Raw genomic sequence first — 18,434 nt, forward strand, 5'->3', positions numbered from 1 at the left:
GTATGAATACAAAGATAAATATTTATAATTTTTTATTTGATTAATCCTTAACTTTTATCTTTTGGGCAAACAATAATTTTTTACTATAATTTATCAAAGAAAGTCTAAATTTGCTTTCAAGTAAGTGTGAACATTGAACATCAACAATAATATTTTTGTTTTTTGTTTTTGGGTCAAACTAAAAACAACATCGAAAATTTGTGTCTTAAAATCTTTTGTTTTAGCGCAAACAATTATAAATTCAATGCATACTAAACCTGGATTAGCATACATTTTACGTTACCATTAAACTGCAAGCTCAAAGAATCAGTCACAGTACGTATAAAAATGACTTTGCAACCTCATTAATTATATAAAAATTTTCTTTCTCTTTCTCATATCGTTGTTAATCATCAAGAATCTCTCTAACCTTCACGTACCAAAAACACTAAACTGATCTAGTCATGATCTATATGTAGCAATCGATCTAAAATGAAAGAATCAAGCACGCATCATAAAATACACAATCAAGAACAATCTAATCTAACATATCTACAACACTGTCTTATTGTCCCTTCTTGTGCCCATTATCAAACCAAAAAAGAAACCACTTTTGTTCGTCTTCTTCTTCTTTCTCTTCTCATCATCCACTTTATAAGCCACAGATCGGCTTTTCGTCATCCACGAAATCCCTTTTTCTCTTCTCCCGCTGCCTCCGGCTATTACCAAGTACCGTCGGCGATCAAGAAGAGGAGAAGGACAAGAAGAGACGGATGAAGAGCAGTAAGAAGAAAGAGAGGAACTAGTTGAGGAAGAACACAAGATTTGACGAGATCTTGGTCGACGTGAAGAAGCTGCTTTAATAAAAAGAGAGAGCCTCTCGTTAAGACAAAGGGAACAAACACCAGGTGATTGTCTGTGCTTTGGGTGCTTCCTGCAAAACACTGCGTGTTTGGTCTTATCGTCTGCCTTGTTCTTGTTACTTGACCCGCGTCTTATTCCGAGCAAGCTCGTGCTTAAGCTCGCCATTTCTTCATCTATTTGGGTAGGTAAGTAGTAACAAGAAATGTTTATATAATTTTAATAGAGAGAAGAGAATGATTTGGTCGTGGATGGTTCATTGGAGGTTTCTAGGGATCTTCCGGGAAACTTTGGAGATGGGCCTTTTGAAAGATTTATTTTGTTGACAGGTCGTGTGGGTCGGGAAAAAGGAGATTTAACGGTTGGGATGAGTGTAACAGATTAAGTGACGGATGAGATTGAGTGTAACAGGTCAGTTGAAATGACTAGAAAATTCCAAGTCTGGTAGGCGCGCGCAGAAAGTCCCAAATACTTGTGTATTTCATTTACACACTCATTACATTAAAATATATATATTTTTAGTTCTTTTGATATGTAAGTCCACAGAATTTGTGTTATTTAATTCCGATGTCATTACAGTTATACAAAAAGTACACAAAATCCATAACGTATTTATAAAATATGCCATAACGTTTTTTTTTTAAATAAAGCTTTAATCGTGGTGACATGTTGTATAGATCCAAGGAGAGATATTTGAATCATGAGGAATTGTTTTTTTTTTCTGATAGAAAATATAAAAAAACGAGGGAAATATTTTTCTAACTTGCTATATCATTTTGGGGAGAAAAATGAAACTATTAATAAAATCATTATTGCATTATATTTAAGAGAAAATTTAAATGATTCCTAAACTTTTATATGTTTTATTTCATATCTAAACAAATTTCAGTGTTTCTACTTTCTATTTAGTCATTCAATTAAATTTCAATTCTTTGTATATATAATATTTTCTCATTTATGTCCCCTTAATACTTTATTTGTACAGTAAAACCTCTATAAATTAATACTCTATAAATTAATAAACACTATAAATTAATAAATTTTGCTGGTCCCAAGTCGGGCCAGTGTAAAAATTAACAATATTCGATAAGATAATAAGATAATAATTTTTTCGAAATCTCCTTATAAAATATGGTCCCAATAATATCATAAATTAATAATTATGTAAATTTATATATATATATATATATATATATACTGATATAATAGTGTATGTTTCTCCTAAAGCTCAATTCTATAGAACAATTGTAATGTTGTATTTTCAACCTATAATAATATCTCTAAAATATTTTATAACATGTCATACAAATAATTAAAATTTAAAGTTTTAATTTTTAGATATGCATCATTTACAATTTGATAATTTGACAGATTATTAAAATAGGAGAATTGATATTATTATTCATAGATTTGAATTTATGTGTCTCATGTGTATAAGTCAATTTGTCTATAATATTTGTAATTTATTGTAAATAGTGCTTTCTAAATATTACAAGTTCAATTCCTAAACCATAAAATTTATAACATCCGAAAGTTTAATCTTATTTTGCTATAGTTGTTCTAATTCATAATTTTTTAAAAAATAAACAATTAAAAATATATCTATAAATTAATAATTATTAATTTACACTATAAAATAATAATTATTAATTTATAGATAAATTAATATCACTATAAATTAATAAAATGTCTTAGTCCCAACATTATTAATTTATAGAGGTTTTACTGTAGTTGTTTTCTATAGTTTTTGTAAAGTTGTAAAGAGAAAGTAAACATGATCCAGAATACATTGGGAAATTGAGAGTAATAACCATGAAAAGATCATATACTCTACAATATATATAATAATGACAGTTCTAACCTTTTGCCAAATTAACCGTTCCACTCGCCCATACCATGCAAACTGTATATGTATGTATTTTCTCTGGACAATTGGACATATATCTTTGTCATCTCTCATCTTTTCTCATTTTTTTCTTTTTACTCTTTCATATTTTGCAATAAATTTTTATTGAAGAAACTGTTTTGATTTCATAAACTCAGTTAAAACCACATATTTTTATTTTTATTGCACAGTGATTTAAAGATATTAGGAAGATAAAATTTAGTTCATAAATTAATAAATAACAAAAATATTCATAATATATAGAGCACAATAACATTCTATTCCATTTTTAAAAAATATATTTCTTAAGTTTCAAATTACATAAATTGAATTATAATTATAAATACATGAACAATTTATAGAGTATATAGTTTATTATCAGTGTTTAACTCAATTGATGTGGTTTGCATATGTTGTATCTTTTAGAGTATAACTTTTTTTGTTGTGCGTTTAATTTGGTCATTAGAGTTATTTATGTTTTATCTTTTATGGTTAGTGTTTGATATGGTTGTTTGGGTTGCTATGTTGTATCCCTTAGGATATAGTGTTTTTTTTGTTATGCGTTTAATTTCATCTTTTGAGTTGTCTATATTTTATCTCTTATGGTTAGCGTTTGACATGGTTGTTTGGGTTGCTATGTTGTATCCCTTAGGGTATAGCATTTTTTTTTGTTATGCATTTAATTTCATCTTTTGAGTTGTTTATGTTTTATCTCTTAAGGTTACCATTTAACACGGTTGATTGGGTTGTGTTTGTTGTATTGCTTAATGTATAGCGTTTTGTGTGTGTTTAAGTTTATGTTCCATACCATTTTATTTTTTCTATACTATTTCATTTACCGTATCTATTTTTTGTATAACATTTCATTTCAAAATTCATTATTCACAATTATTATCTTTACACTGCATATACATATATATATATATATATATATTTGAGTTTGAATCTTGCAGATCATATATTTTAGTCCTAGACTCTTAGTATAAATGGTTATTCTATAAAAACTACTCCCTCCGTTTTAATTTAATTGTCGTTGATTTAATTTTTGTTTTATAATATTTGTCGTTTTAGATTTTCAATATAGATATTTGAGAAATATTCCAGCTTTATTCCTGTTGTTTTAAAGTTTTAACCAATCAAAATTATGAAATATATTAATAAAAGCGAAAACAGAAAATTTAATAATTCTTTTACACAATCAGAAGGAGTATTCATCATTTCTGTTAAAAAGATATATGAAATCAAAATTTAAAAGGGTATTAGTTATTTAATCAAATAAATAAATAAATAAATCATCTCATACTCCAACACTCCTTTAAGATGCGCGTGTCACTCACAATTGCCCCTCTCTTGTCATTTTACACAAGTCAATGGTTACTCTCTTCATTTTTAATGTTAGTTGGCTATATTCTTTATTGATTTTTTTGTTTTGGTTATGGTGCAAATTCGCCCAACTACATTTATCAGTAAATCAAACCCGAACTTAAATTGAAATGTCCACCCGTCTATAGTGGATAGTAATCTCAACTGCGTGTCCATTCGGCTAACACACAACCTCCCTCACATTATTCCGATGTCATTACATTATACAAAAAATGAGACTATTAAAACTATATAAATATATATTTTGCTCTACTACCTCAAAAGAAAAAATGACTTTTAAGGGTTTATAATTCAAAATTTTGGGTTTGAGTTTAGTATTTAGAGTTTAGGGTTTGTTTTTAAGGTATATGATTTAGTTCGAAAGTTTAGTTTTTTGGTATTCTTGAAAAAAGAAAATAAGAGATAGTTTTTTTTTGTTTGAACAAAAGATGTAATAGTATTTTGAGAATTACCCTTAATTTTGTATGTTTTTTACTTATGTAAACTATAATACATATAAATTATAATGAATTTTTTGTCTGGTTCAGCTTGGTTACACAATTTTTTTTTGTTTTCAGTCTGGTTATGAATGATTTTTTTCGGATTTTACAATAATGAAACTTAAAGCTGTAATAATTAAAACTTCATTTCGTTTCTGGGTAATTAATTTGGTTAGGTTCGGTTGAGGTTTTCTCCACCTTTATTAATGAACATATTTGCACTATGGTTTTGGAGCCCACACTCTACCAGCTTCGGCCCAGGGCCGGCCTGTACATGAGCCCCTCGAGATCAGTCCTTGTCAACCTTCAGATCTCTCTCTCTCTCTCTCTCTCTCTCTCTCTCTCTCATGAGCTTCTTCTAGTTTCTCTGGCATCTCCGTTCTCCGGTGTGTTGTGCTCAGGTACGACCTCTGATCTCCGATCGCTGGTTCTACTTTCGCATCTTCGAATTTTCCTATGTATTTACCGATCAGAAGTGCGAGATCGCTGCATTTTGAATCTTTAGTCTCCGATGTTCTTCGAATTGTCACGTCGTAGTGTGTATGATGATGCTTAGAGAAATTATACTGCATTTTCTGTGTTTAAAATTAGGCTAAGGAGTAGAAATTGATCTAGGGAGTTGCGAATTTGTCGGTGGAACGACTTTGGTTTTTTAGTAGTCCTGTGTGGTGTGGGTTTGATGATTCTGAATTGCTTTATCTTGGACTTTGTATTTTATGTAATTGGAAGATACGAAAAATTTGGGGAAGATGCAGCACAGTCCAGTAACAATAGAGGACCAGTTGATATCGAAAGCTGTAAGGGAAGAATGCCCTTGGGAAAACCTCCCAAAACGACTCCAATCTATTCTTGGGTCTAAGGACGAATGGCATAAAAGGTTAGTTTTTTTTTTTCCTTCGCATGTTTTCATGATTAGGGGATTTAATTACTTGTATTGGGATTGAGGTGCTCTATGGTATATCCTTTTTCACTGTTTTGATTCTCTATGTAGGGTTACTGCGCATTGTATCAAGAAAAGACTCCTATGGAATACGTGTTTTGCTTGTAAAGTTTGCAAAGAAGGTGAATATTATGAAGATATGATGCGTTACTTGCGAAAGAATCTGGCGGTGCGTTTTGATGGATATATCTCTCTAAGAGGTCTTTTTATTTTTAATTGCATTCTAGTGGAGAGTTTGCAAATCATATTTTGATGTTGTTTCTCTGTCTTTTTTCTTGTCCTTTTTTATCTCGTAATTGATGGCTACAATGTATAAGAAAAGGTTTTGGAATCTATAATAGTGGCCAACAAGGTTTATTTTAGATTCTAGATACCATCTTATGTGATGGTAATTTTGTAATATGTTTCTTTCCATGAAGGGTAGCTGTGGGTTTACATAGTCGATACGAGGAGGAAAACTTTGTGAACTAGGATGAAATATAGGGCTATGTTTCTGTTACTGTCAGTGGATCTTTAAAGTTAATTGCTGTTGACCATTACCTGCAGCTATTTCCGTATCACCTCGCGGAGTATGTTTGCCGTGTGATGAGGATATCACCATTCAGATACTACTGTGACATGATATTTGAAGTCATGAGAAATGGTAAATTGTTGCTTTACTTTAGAGCTCATTTTGCACTTACCTCCAGCGATTTTTTCATCCTCATTCTTTTTAATTTGACACAGAGCAACCTTATGACAGTATTCCAAACTTCAGTGCGGCAGATGCGTTCCGGCTTACAGGAATAGGGAGGAATGAGTTCATTGATATCATGAATAAATGCAGATCTAAGGTACTTTTTTGTCTAGATTCTATACTGGTTTATGTGACTGGCATGTCTTTTGCACCCTGCAGAAATTTCTTTTACTTTGACTTCTGACTGAAGAATTTTTACTATATCTAAAATACGGGAATTCAACCTTTACAAAATTTAGATGGAATTTTCTCGTTTTCATTTTATGTCATTTTAATTTTAAGAAAGTTCAGAGCATCGTAGTTTATCATTATAACTTGAGCCTACAAGTGGATGTAATTCAACATCTGTTATGTCTTATACATTTCATTCATGTTTTGAGCTTTCCAGAAAATAATGTGGAAGCTGAACAAATCGATTGCAAAAGACTCCTTACCTACTCAACCTGTGGATTTCCCTATTGACCCTTGGTGGGGTGTTTGCCTTGTCAACTTTACCATAGAAGAGTTTAAGGTAATCTAAGCTCTCCTCTATCTTTCCATTTCTCCTTTTTCAAACTGATTTTACTCGGAGTGAACGATGGCATTTTCATCCTACTTGTTCCTTGTCTAATAACAGATCTTATATACTTGTTCTTTGCATAGAAACTTTCAGAAGATGAGATGGCGACAATAGATAAAATCTGCAAAGAAGAAGCTAATGCCTATATCCTCTTCGATCCAGAAGTCATAAAAGGTCTGTACCAGAGGGGATTGGTATATTTTGATGTCCCAGTCTATCAGGAAGACCGCTTTAAAGGTGAGTTTATGTTTGCCAGTATTTACTTATCACTTCATTTCTTCAATGTACTTCAAGGCTGGAAAATATTGAGTTTTTGCTAAGGCATGTAATAGCATGTCAGTATGTCAGGTGATTTTAAGAACAGTTTCATAATCGGCTCTTCATATAACTAATTTTTTTACCATTGTTTTCCCATACTATTTCACAGTATTTTATTTACTTGGAACAGAGCCAGTGAAGCTCCTAGATAGCCTGTTCTTAGATTCATATGGTAGGCTCATATTTTCTATTGCGAAACTAAGATTTCACTTCAATGCATGTCCTTTTGCATTCCTTTTTCAGTTTCAAAGCTTGAGGGGTTCATCTCTAACAGAGAGCAGTCTTACGAAGATCCCATTGAAGAGTAAGGAAACTATTGTGCCACATGGAAGCTTTTTTTATCTTGGTTTTAGTTACCCCTGAAATTATCTAGCAGTCTAATAGCTGCAGTTGCAATTTGCAGGTTACTCTATGCAGTGTTTGTAGTTTCAAATGAGAACTCAACAGTTGCAGAGCTGGCATCTACTTTGCAAGCTGACGTAACTCAATTACAGGCTGCTGCATCTTTTGCTTGCCGGTTGGGATGGGCTGTCAAGTTGATTGATCCGTCATCTGTACTTCATGACAAGATTATGCCTGGGTCTCCACGTGCCATCCTCAGTGATGACGAAGATGCATCTCGGGCTAGTGTAAGCTCTACGTACAGGTCTGCTGATGGTGAGGCGGCTCAACATGGAGATAGTTTAGGGACAGAAAGCTCTGGATCACGTTCTAGTCATGTTCGGGTTGCTTTCATAGTTGATGCTAATATAACATCGTATCTAATGATGGGTTCTGTGTCACCAGGTAAAAATTTCCTAGTTATATTTGGTGGCTAGTTATAACTATTAACAGCCCATGAATATCAATAATCTGTGTAAAAGGTTCAGTTTTTGCATTTTCTAATATATTCTATTCATGTTCATGAACGCTATTGTAGGACTGAAATCTCATGCCGTGACACTCTATGAAGCGGGAAAACTAGGGCATACTAGTATCCCAGACCTTTGCCAGGATTTGAGCACATTAGAGGGAGCGAAATTTGAGGGTGAACTGCAAGAATTTGCAAATCATGCCTTTAGTCTACGTTGTGTCCTGGAATGTTTGATATCTGGTGGGGTTGCTACAGATACAGTAGTTGATACTATGGGCTTGGGAACTTTGAGCAATGATGAGGCTGTTACTCTTCTCGCAGACGCTAATTTACCTGATAATTCGGGAGATTCCTTAACCAGCCAAAATAGTGAGGCTTCCGTGGTTTCAGATCCCCCTCAAGAGGTTCCCTTATCGACAGAGCGTGTCCATGAAAGCACTGAACATGAAGCAGCTTCCACTACATCGTCTGTTGATACTAATACCTTGACTGAGAGCTACAGTTCTAACCTAAACCTTCAGTATGATGGAAAGCCAATCTCCGTTGAGGGACCTGACACCGGTAAAGGAAACAAGAAAAAGAAAAAATATCGCGTTGACATTCTCCGTTGTGAAAGTCTAGCTTCTCTAACTCCTGCTACTCTAGATCGTTTGTTTTCCCGTGACTACGATATTGTTGTGTCAATGATTCCTCTTCCACTTACGACTGTTCTTCCTGGACCGTCAGGCCCTGTTCATTTCGGTCCTCCCTCCCATTCATCCATGACGCAGTGGATGAAACTCGTATTGTATTCAACCGTGGGCACTGGGCCTTTGTCGGTTATCTTGATGAAAGGTCAGTGTCTGCGGATGCTTCCTGCTCCACTAGCTGGCTGTGAGAAAGCTCTCATTTGGTCATGGGATGGATCTTCGGTTGGTGGTTTAGGAAACAAGTTTGAAGGTAACTTGGTCAAGGGAGGTATTCTGTTGCACTGTTTAAATTGCCTTCTCAAGTGCTCAGCTGTTCTCGTTCAGCCTCTCAGCAAGCATGATCTTGATCGCTCTGGAAGAATTGTTACTTTAGATATACCATTACCCCTGAAGAACGCTGATGGTTCCATTCCTCATTTCGGCGATGAGCTTGGACTTCCCCTTGAGGAAAATACTAAGTTGAACTCTCTCTTAACTAAGCTGGCAAACAACATGGAGTTGAAGACAGTCGGTTACATTCGGCTTTTGAAACTCTTTAAAGCTAAGGATTCGTCGGGTTCCTTTTCTCCAGATAATGATGAGAAGTATGAATGGGTCCCTTTAACCGTGGAGTTTGGGTTTCCACTTTTCAGTCCAAAGTTATGCAACAATATCTGTAAAAGAATCGTGTCATCACAGTTACTCCAAGCAGATTCGCTCATGGAACAACACGATGCAATGCAATGCATTAGAAAAAGGTTGAAAGATATATGTGCACAGTACCAAGCAACAGGTCCAGCTGCTAAACTTCTTTACCAGAAAGAACAAGCAAAGGAGCCTGCGCGTAGTAATAAGCTCATGAACTATGCAAGCGGAAGGTGGAACCCTCTCGTGGACCCTTCGTCACCAATATCAGGAGCCACAAGCGAATTCCAACGGCTGAAACTAGCTAATCGCCAACGTTGCCGGACCGAAGTTCTGAGTTTTGACGGTAGCATTCTTAGGTCAGTTTAGTTCCTTCCATGGTTCATGATTATTCTTTTTTTTTTTCAGTTTGTGAGGTATTTTGTGGGTGGTCACAGATCCTACACCTTGGCCCCTGTATATGAGGCTGTCACAAGGACCATTGATGAGAATGCACCTTCTTTAAGTACAACAAAGACAGACACTGATGAAGCAGATAGCCGAGAAGTGATTCTTCCAGGACTAAATCTTCTCTATGATGGTTCAGAGTTGCACCCTTTTGATATTTGTGCTTGCCTTCAGGCTCGTCAACCAGTTGCTCTTATAGCAGAAGCTGCTGCTGCATCTGCAAACCTTGCCCCGAAGTAGACTACTACTCACTGAAATTCCAGTCCAAATATCGTAGGACATAATGTGAAAGGTAACATATATCGACTGAAATCTTGAATCATATCTGTGTTCAAAGTCCATTAGCCAGTTGTAATAGTAGGATCTCGCTTTAAGCATTGCGTTTGCATATGCATAGATATATAGGTTCTGTTTTACATTATGAAAAAACTAACTTATAGTTGTCTACTTCATATTTTATGTAATATGATTACATATAGTTTTACTAGTATGTATAATACTAAAGATATAATTTCTCAATTATTTTCGGTTTATTCAGTTTGGTTACACCAAAAATTGGCTTTCAATTGTTTGGTCGGTTTTGGTTTGCTTTGCCAATGAAACGAATGAAACTATCTTAACTCCCTTAGATGTAATTTTGCAGGTCGGGTTCTTGTTTGTTTGTTTTTACATTCTAGCCGACTGGAAAATACATCTGCGGCGACGGCGAGCATCAGAATACACTGATGTTGCTTAGTCGCAGTAAGGGTTAGGAAATCTACAAATATATTTGGCTAACGAATGATGAATGTATCGTTATACCATTTGTGTGCTTCAGTTATAAAGATAGTACTGAGAAAATTTTGGAGACATTGTGTGTGTAAGTGTCAAGGAAGGCTGTGGTGTATAGGAGTTTTGCGTTTGGGACTGTCTTGCACAGATTTTATCCCAATTTGGTTCGGGCGACTCCCGATGGCCCAGTTATTACGTCGAGGTTGATGAAAGTCTCTTTTTCCCAATAACAAAGTATATTTGGAATCAGTTTTTGTTCTTTTTCCATACAATCAAAAAAGATGTTTGCTTTTTTGGGTTACGTATACGTCACGCACCAAAATCAAACTGTGGAGTCTTTTCAATTTTCATAATCAAATCAATTCAAGTCCAACCATGAATTGTCAAAAATAACTATTGAATTTTGTATCAATTTGTACTTTTTAGTATGTATGGCTTATTTGTTTTAGTTTGGTTATGTTTTATGTTATTGATGTAATAATTTTTTTTAGGGGTGTTTGAACTTTATATTGTTTCTTGTTTCAGTTTATAAATCCTCTTATTAAATCCAAAATTTGATATCAATATTATTAGGTCTAATCTATACTAATAAAAAGTTATAGCTCCTAAGGCCGTCTACATAGGATTTTAAACAACCAATAGAAATTTGACATATCACTTATTAACATTTTATACAATTTCCAGAATTATTTTAAACAACCTATCATGATTTGACATATCATTCATTAACATTTTTTAAATTTACAGAATTTTTTAGAAAAAAAGAAAATTTTAAATTTATAGAATTCAAAGAACTAAGCATAATATCCCACATCGGCTAGAAATTTTTTAGACAATGGTTCAGAACCAGTATAAATAAGATTAATATGCTTCCAACAACGAATGAGCAGGAAAGCTTGATTTATCAGGCGTCCAAGTTTAAAAGGTTTATTTGGTTTGATCTGGTTTTTTATTTGATCAAATTAAAACTTTAAACAGTTTCAAAAAATATTATAATATTTAAAAAATTTAAAAGTTTAAATATTATAAATATTGAAACTTTTAAAAATTCTTAGCTTTTAAAAAGTTTTTAAATATTATAAGTTTTAAATTTTAAAAGTTTAATATATTATAAATATTGAAATTTTTTAAAAGGTTCAAATTTTATCTTTCGAAACCTTTTAAAAGTTTAAAATATTATAAATATTGATGCAAAAAATAAATTATCTTATTTATCTACATTTGTGCTTTTTATTTCTTATGAGTTGTAAAACATATTTTTGTGTATGATTTTAGAGATGAGTTGATATTCTTTCATTAATTTTTTATTTTTGGGTCTAAGGAAGAAGGATTGACATCGCAAGACCTTAATTTGATGTTGAGTCAAATTTTGAGGTTTAAAGAAGAAAGATGGACGACAAACACACATGTTTTATTAGCTATACATAGGCATGACCAAGGTTACGGTTGTCACAGTTAAGGTTTATTAACCATCGGTTATGGTTAGAAATTATTGTAACCTTAACCAGAACCGTTTAACAAACGGCTAAACGGTTACGTTTAAATACGGTTACGGTTCAAGCGGTTACTGTTATATACGGTTACGGTTATTTGATAATATGATACGATTGATATTATTTGATGATATAATATAATTGTTATTATTTATTTATAATTAATATGTTCTTATAGTGTATTCATATTTCTATATATCATATGATTCATATTAAATAAATAATTATTAGTATATTTTATTATGTTTTTAAAATATTATAAACCAATTAAGGATTTTGGTTTGAGAAGTTTCTAAACGCGTGGATCTAAAACCAAATAAGTATATAGATAAAATTGTCAATAATTGGGTGCATGTGTTGATTATGCTGGTAATCATGAATTTCACAAATTTTATGAGAAAATAAATGATTTTTTTCTTGGAGTTTCTATATATCATATGATTCATATTAAATAAATAATTATTAGTATATTTTATTATGTTTTCAAAATATTATAAACTAAGTAAGGATTTTGGTTTGAGAAGTTTCTAAACGCGTTGATCTAAAACCAAATAAGTATATAGATAAAATTGTCAATAATTGGGTGCATGTGTTGACTATGTTGGTAATCATGAATTTCATAAATTTTATGAGAAAAAAAATGATTTTGTTCTTGGAGTTTGATGGGTTAACAAGTTGTGTGGTAGTCTAAAAAAGGTTTTTCAGTGGAAGAATGTGAAGAAGTTGACGAGGAAGAAGAAGAAAAAGAGTATAATGAAAAACCAAACGGTAAAAGTTATGATGACAATTAACACAAAATTTGACAATGAAAATGACAAGAAAGAATATGAAGAATAAGAAAACATTGAATAAAAAACACGAAAACATAGGTGGTAGCGATCAATTAAATATGAAAACGAGTTAAATTTATGATTATAAAATTGTTTCATTTTTCTGGTGGTCAAAGAAAATGGTTTAGGATATGTGAGGTCATCAGTTTGATTTGCCTCGCCTGGACGTCAAGTTAAATTTATGATTTTTTTATCAGATTTGATTTTATAACACAACTGATTTTTAATTTTTTCTATGAGATAATAATTTATTACCGTAATCAATCATATATAATTTTTATCAAAATATATTAAATAAATCCACGCCTAGTGTGGGTTCAAAATCTAGTACTTAATAAGAATGCGTGGGTTCAAAATCTAGTACTTAATACAGAAACAAAAAATTGGTTTTTGTTACTTCATCTACGCGTATATCTTAGATTGTTTCTTCGAAATTTCATCACCTTTCTCTTGTTGACTTTTAAGATTTCGTTTTCGGGTAGACTTGCCAAACACTTTGGTTTCGTCTTTGTAAATACGTTACTTAACGTCGTATCAGTGCTGTGTAGAATTTTTCTCAAGACTTTTTAGCATTATTGTTACTAATTTATCTTGAAAGTTGCTTTATTGGTTTTGAACTTTTGGAGCTCTTCGAGAAGTTAGAAGATATGATGAGATTCTTTTCGTATCTTGTAGTAATTTTACTCTTTCAAACACCCAAAAACGCTTTTTACAACTGTAGAAATTGCGAAAAATTACCTTAAAATAGATTCATTGTTTCCCAAAACAATAGATTATATAGGTAATATTATTGGATGATCTTTCTTACATCTACTCTACCAGAAACAGATAGAATATTGGTAAAAGTTAGAAAAAAATGCAAATATTGGAGTCCTTGATTAAGCATTCCATTTGATAACAAGACTAAATAGTCATGAAGCAATTAGATTTACCTAATTCACCACAAATAAATACTTTTGTTATTAAAATTAAAAGACGACAGAAAATGCCATGTGCTATAATCATAAGTATTAGTGGAATTTTGGTCCATAATAAAACAAAAATTAACTAATCTCGAAACCATTACTCTAAAGATCTCATGTGATCTTTTTTTTTTGATAGAAGAGACTTCCATAGAGTTTGTGTTTGTTAAGGAAATAAATAAAAGTCTCTGCCTGCTTTTGAACGCCGCCCATTCCTCTAGACTCTCTACCTATTGAAAACAACGCGTTTGTTTATTGTCGGGGTCGGCCAGACTCACTAATTAATCCATCCGACGACGCAAATTTCATCTCGAGTTCTATCCTTAATTCCCAAAGCCTAAAGCATGAACGTGACGATCGAGTAAACAAAAAAAAAAGGTAATAAATCAACAATGGATATTTGAAGAAACAAACACAATTCTATAGAGAAACAAAATCATGATACATTTGCAAATACATATCGTGCACTAGCACATGATCTTTATTTGATTCATGAAAAAATTATTTATCATTTTTAGTCATTTGTTTGGTTTATTTCCAAAATGATAGTTATTTTCAAAAAGTATTATGTTGAACTTGTAGTTTCCAAGAAACTTAGGTTTTTTACACCTAATCCTTCACTATATAAACTCACTTTTGTCTCTTGACCGATATAATCACAGTTCCTTCTGCTAATCTATTAAAACTCTCTCACCATACTACGTACGTAACAATGACATCCAAATCCTTCGTTGTTTGCCTCTTCCTAGCTCTAGTGGCCTCCTCCGTCGTTGCTCAAGCTCCTGGACCAGCTCCAACCTTATCTCCCTTCCCGGCTACTCCTCCACCGTCTCAGTCTCCAAGAACCACCGTGCCGGCACCTTCACCTTCACCCTTAACCAATCCTCCTTCCTCAGCTCCAACCACCACTCCTCCGGTAAGTCAGCCGCCGAGTGATTCTCCCGATGCCTCCACTTCTCCACCAGCTCCTCCGACGCCTACTTCCCCTGCCGGAGCTCCAGGCACAAATGTTCCATCTGGTGAAGCTGGACCTGCTCAATCTCCCCCAACTGGCTCTCCAAACGCCGCTTCAGTGAGTAGAGTCTCCGTCTTCGGAACTTTCGCCGGAGTGACCGTGATCGCTGCTTTGATGCTGTAGATGCTATTTTGTCTTATGTAATAGATTCGTTAGGAATATTTTTGGTTTCATTGTTTGTCTTTTTTTTTCTGTTATTAATAATTTGATTTATAGTGTTTTAGAGATTTGTGGATTCGATTTCTGATTTGTTTCTACTTTATATGATGTTTATTATCGTGTTATTGTTGGTATTATGTTTGTTACAAGTTTTTTTTGTTTTTAAAACCCCCTTGATTATTGGCATTCTTGAATAAAATCATGGTTACTAGAATTCGTTAATAACTTCAATTTAAAATTACAAGCGAAATTCGTGGAGAGTTGTCAATGAAGAGTTTAGGAAAGCGTAGAGTCTAGAGAGTAACGACGCGTGTATAGGAGTCTAGAATGGAACATTTGTCTTGTTGGCGGTGCGACCAGGTTTAAACATTGACCCTTTCGTTACAAAAGTTTCGTACGCGTTCGAGACTATATTCTTTGTTGACTATAGAAGCAGTGCTTGGAAGTAAGACTCGAGGGAGACTCATCTTCGGAGAATTCTAAGCTTCACAAATTTTGTTACACAAAAAGGTAATTTAAGAATTTCAATGCAACTTTCGAAAAAATTATATGCCTCATCACGGTATCGCAATATCTCCACTTAATTTGTGGTGTTACGAAACATATTCAAATCACCTGCCTCATAGGTCTCACAATATCCATTTGCTTGGTATAAGCTTTCGCCAGATGATGGTTTATATATTTTTAATGAAAAAAGTTGAAGTAATTAGGCGCACAACAACAACAAAAATATTGAAATCAAGTAAATGATATGGCGTACATATCTATACTATTAAAGCTGAAGTACTCACTAGACTTAAATTGGATCATAATTTTGTTTTGGTACGTTTTTCATTAAAAATGATTAGAGAATCACTTAATTTAATTAAATTATCCTATAGTTTTGATTTCAATAAATGACGAAAATACCCCTTGCTCGCCCACTTAATTACCACCGGGTTGGGACACGGATCCTCTTTAACCCAGTAATAGAAGAAAAAAAATCCGCAGATCTGTTTGTAATCCGGATTAATACAATTTGGATCGTGTATTTGGTTTGATTCAAGAATAATTATTCATGTTGCCAAACAGAGGTATAATCCCTATAAATAAGAAAACTGGTATCCGAGTATTTAATGGCTTCAATAATATCAAATATTAACTACTACCATACTTAATCCCTATAATTATTACGAATATTAATAATAATGAGAAATCTTTAATACTTATGGATTGTGACTTTGTTGCTTCCAAAATAATCAATAGATTAAATACGAAATTGTATATATATGTAAACTTATTTGATTTGCTTTTATATTGTGAGATATATACGGAAACAACAAATCAACTTAATACAATTAAATAAAAACAAATCATCATTTAGTTTAGATTTTTCAATATTTCCTTAACGAAATTATAGTAATTAATTATGATTAGTATAGATGAAAAGAATAAAAACGTAGAAATTAAATATATGTAAAGTTGTAAACTAATTCACAGAAAATGTGTATTGTATATCCCACATCGACTAAATATTTTGGAATATGGTTCATAACCACTATAAATATATGACTAATATGTTTTGAGTACAAATGAGCAGAAAACTTGATTTATCAGGTATCCAAATTTAACAATTTAATTTGGTTCTATATTTGAGCATATTTAAACTTTTAAAAAGTAAACATATTATAATATATTTACGTTTTTCAAAAAAGTTTAAGAGATTATAAATATTTAAATTTTTATAGAATGTTTAAATTATTATAAATATTTAAGTCTATAAAATATTATAATATATTTAAGTCTATAAAATATTTAAGTAATATTAATATTTTTACTCTTAAAATTTTAAAATATAAAAAAGTTTTGAGCTAAACCTGTTAAAACAGGTATTTTTATCAAACTATAAATTAAATTGTTTTTTTTACAATTTTGCTGAGATTTGATATATCAAATATTAACTTCTAAATGATAACATAAATATACCTAATCTCACTATAAATACAATGATTTCCTAACCATTGAAATATCTCACACTAAAATTTAAGAAGCAACTTCTCCTCTTTTGATGACAAACCAAAACAAAGAAAAACTCATTTTTTTACAAAACTACTATACGATATTGCGGTGTGTCTATCCTCTTACAAAACTACTATCCGATATTGCAGAGTGTCTATTCTCTTACAAAACTACTATCCAATATTGCGGTATGTCTATTTCCGTGAAAAGCTACATTTTAAAAACTACTTACTCTATTAGGATTTCCAATTTACTGTATAACCCCAAATATACAAATAAACACTATATAAACAAAGAAAATAAGTCAAAATAAAAAACTACATTACAAAAATACAAACTACAAAAAAAAAGTAATGAACAAAATATATAATCCCGTGTTGTAGCACGGGGTATCACCTAGTTGTTAATATAAAGTAAAAGAATTTTTGTTCTAAAATTTACTAAGCTATTTTGAGAAAATACCAAAAAAAAGGCCAACTATATAATATTTGCCAGAAAAAAATATGAACTTTTTTTATTGGCAGAAAAATATGCTGATTATTTTTTAGTTGATAAAAAATACACGAACTATTATCTTTTTCTAATTTTTTCTTCTCTCCGTTATGACCGTTAACGAAATTGTGCGGTGTTACTATTTTTGAAAAAAATTTCAGAAAAAAACACAAGCTATTTATTTTTGTCAGAAAAATAACATTAACTTTTTTTTCTTTGCCTGAGAAATACATAATTTTTCATTTCTTATTTTTCCATTAACAATGTTAGATATCATAACTCATAATTTTCTTTGCTCTCTTGAACTTCATACAAGTACGAAGTTTTCACTACTATTTAGGATAACTAAATTCAAGAACAAAAATATACAATTAGATTAGTCAACACTTAAACTCTAAAATTTCACGAGATCTCCATCTTTTGTAAATCAAATGAAAGTCATTCCTCATCTTCACCTGCTGAAAACCACCCTATCTCAGGCACAGATGGAGTAGGTGCCAACAACAATGATCATGTATTTGTTGACCCTATCTTAGACGCAGATGGAGTATGAAAGGTATACAAAAAAGTCTACAAACGTGGAGATCTCATGAAATTTTAGAGTTAGTGTTGATGAAGTTTCAAAAATTTGTCAAGTTGGTATAAATCCAAAAATAACACTAATTGAGAAACTTGGAATCGATTAATCTAATTGTGTATTTTTGTTCTTGAATTTAATTATCCTATATAGTAGTAAAAACTTGTATGATGTTCAAGAGAGCAGAGAAAATTATGAGTTTTGATCTCTAACATTGTTAATGAAAAATAAGAAATGGAAAATTATGTATTTTTTTGGTAAAGAAAAAAAATTCCATGTATTTTTTGGGCAAAAATAAATAGCTTCTGTTTTTTTTTCTGGAATGTTTTTCAAAAATAGTAACGTCGTCACAATACCGTTAACGGTTGGTGTTCATGTTTTTAG

At 32.0% G+C, this 18,434-nt stretch overlaps 1 protein-coding gene and 2 pseudogenes across 5 annotated transcripts; 2 read left to right on the forward strand and 1 right to left on the reverse strand.

The window, feature by feature from the left end:
* Positions 1 to 348: 348 nt before the first annotated feature.
* Positions 349 to 1,065, reverse strand: LOC147928359 (protein SALT UP-REGULATED GENE C pseudogene; annotated as a pseudogene). The gene has a single exon (XR_015579229.1). The product of XR_015579229.1 is annotated as a protein SALT UP-REGULATED GENE C pseudogene (transcript).
* A 3,756-nt stretch (positions 1,066 to 4,821) lies between these two features.
* On the forward strand, positions 4,822 to 10,773 carry LOC104742031 (uncharacterized). Of its 3 annotated transcripts, none has more exons than XM_087484969.1 (12): positions 4,822 to 4,988; positions 5,317 to 5,464; positions 5,579 to 5,696; positions 6,074 to 6,170; positions 6,254 to 6,360; positions 6,652 to 6,774; positions 6,906 to 7,059; positions 7,384 to 7,444; positions 7,544 to 7,926; positions 8,060 to 9,665; positions 9,744 to 10,045; positions 10,397 to 10,773. In XM_087484969.1, the coding sequence occupies exons 1-11, from the start codon at positions 4,862 to 4,864 to the stop codon at positions 9,991 to 9,993; spliced, it is 3,174 nt and encodes a 1,057-aa protein (XP_087341095.1). In that variant the 5' UTR covers positions 4,822 to 4,861; the 3' UTR covers positions 9,994 to 10,045; positions 10,397 to 10,773. The 3 variants fall into 3 exon arrangements, with proteins under 3 accessions (XP_087341095.1, XP_087341097.1, XP_087341096.1); XM_087484971.1 differs by having other exon boundaries at positions 6,916 to 7,059; XM_087484970.1 differs by having other exon boundaries at positions 4,889 to 4,988; positions 6,644 to 6,774.
* A 3,144-nt stretch (positions 10,774 to 13,917) lies between these two features.
* On the forward strand, positions 13,918 to 15,197 carry LOC147928360 (classical arabinogalactan protein 5 pseudogene; annotated as a pseudogene). The gene has a single exon (XR_015580615.1). The product of XR_015580615.1 is annotated as a classical arabinogalactan protein 5 pseudogene (transcript).
* Positions 15,198 to 18,434: the final 3,237 nt, after the last annotated feature.

Source organism: Camelina sativa, chromosome 14 (genome assembly GCF_030686135.1).
Source record: "Camelina sativa cultivar CO46 ecotype springtype chromosome 14, ASM3068613v1".
Classification (NCBI taxonomy): domain Eukaryota; kingdom Viridiplantae; phylum Streptophyta; class Magnoliopsida; order Brassicales; family Brassicaceae; genus Camelina; species Camelina sativa.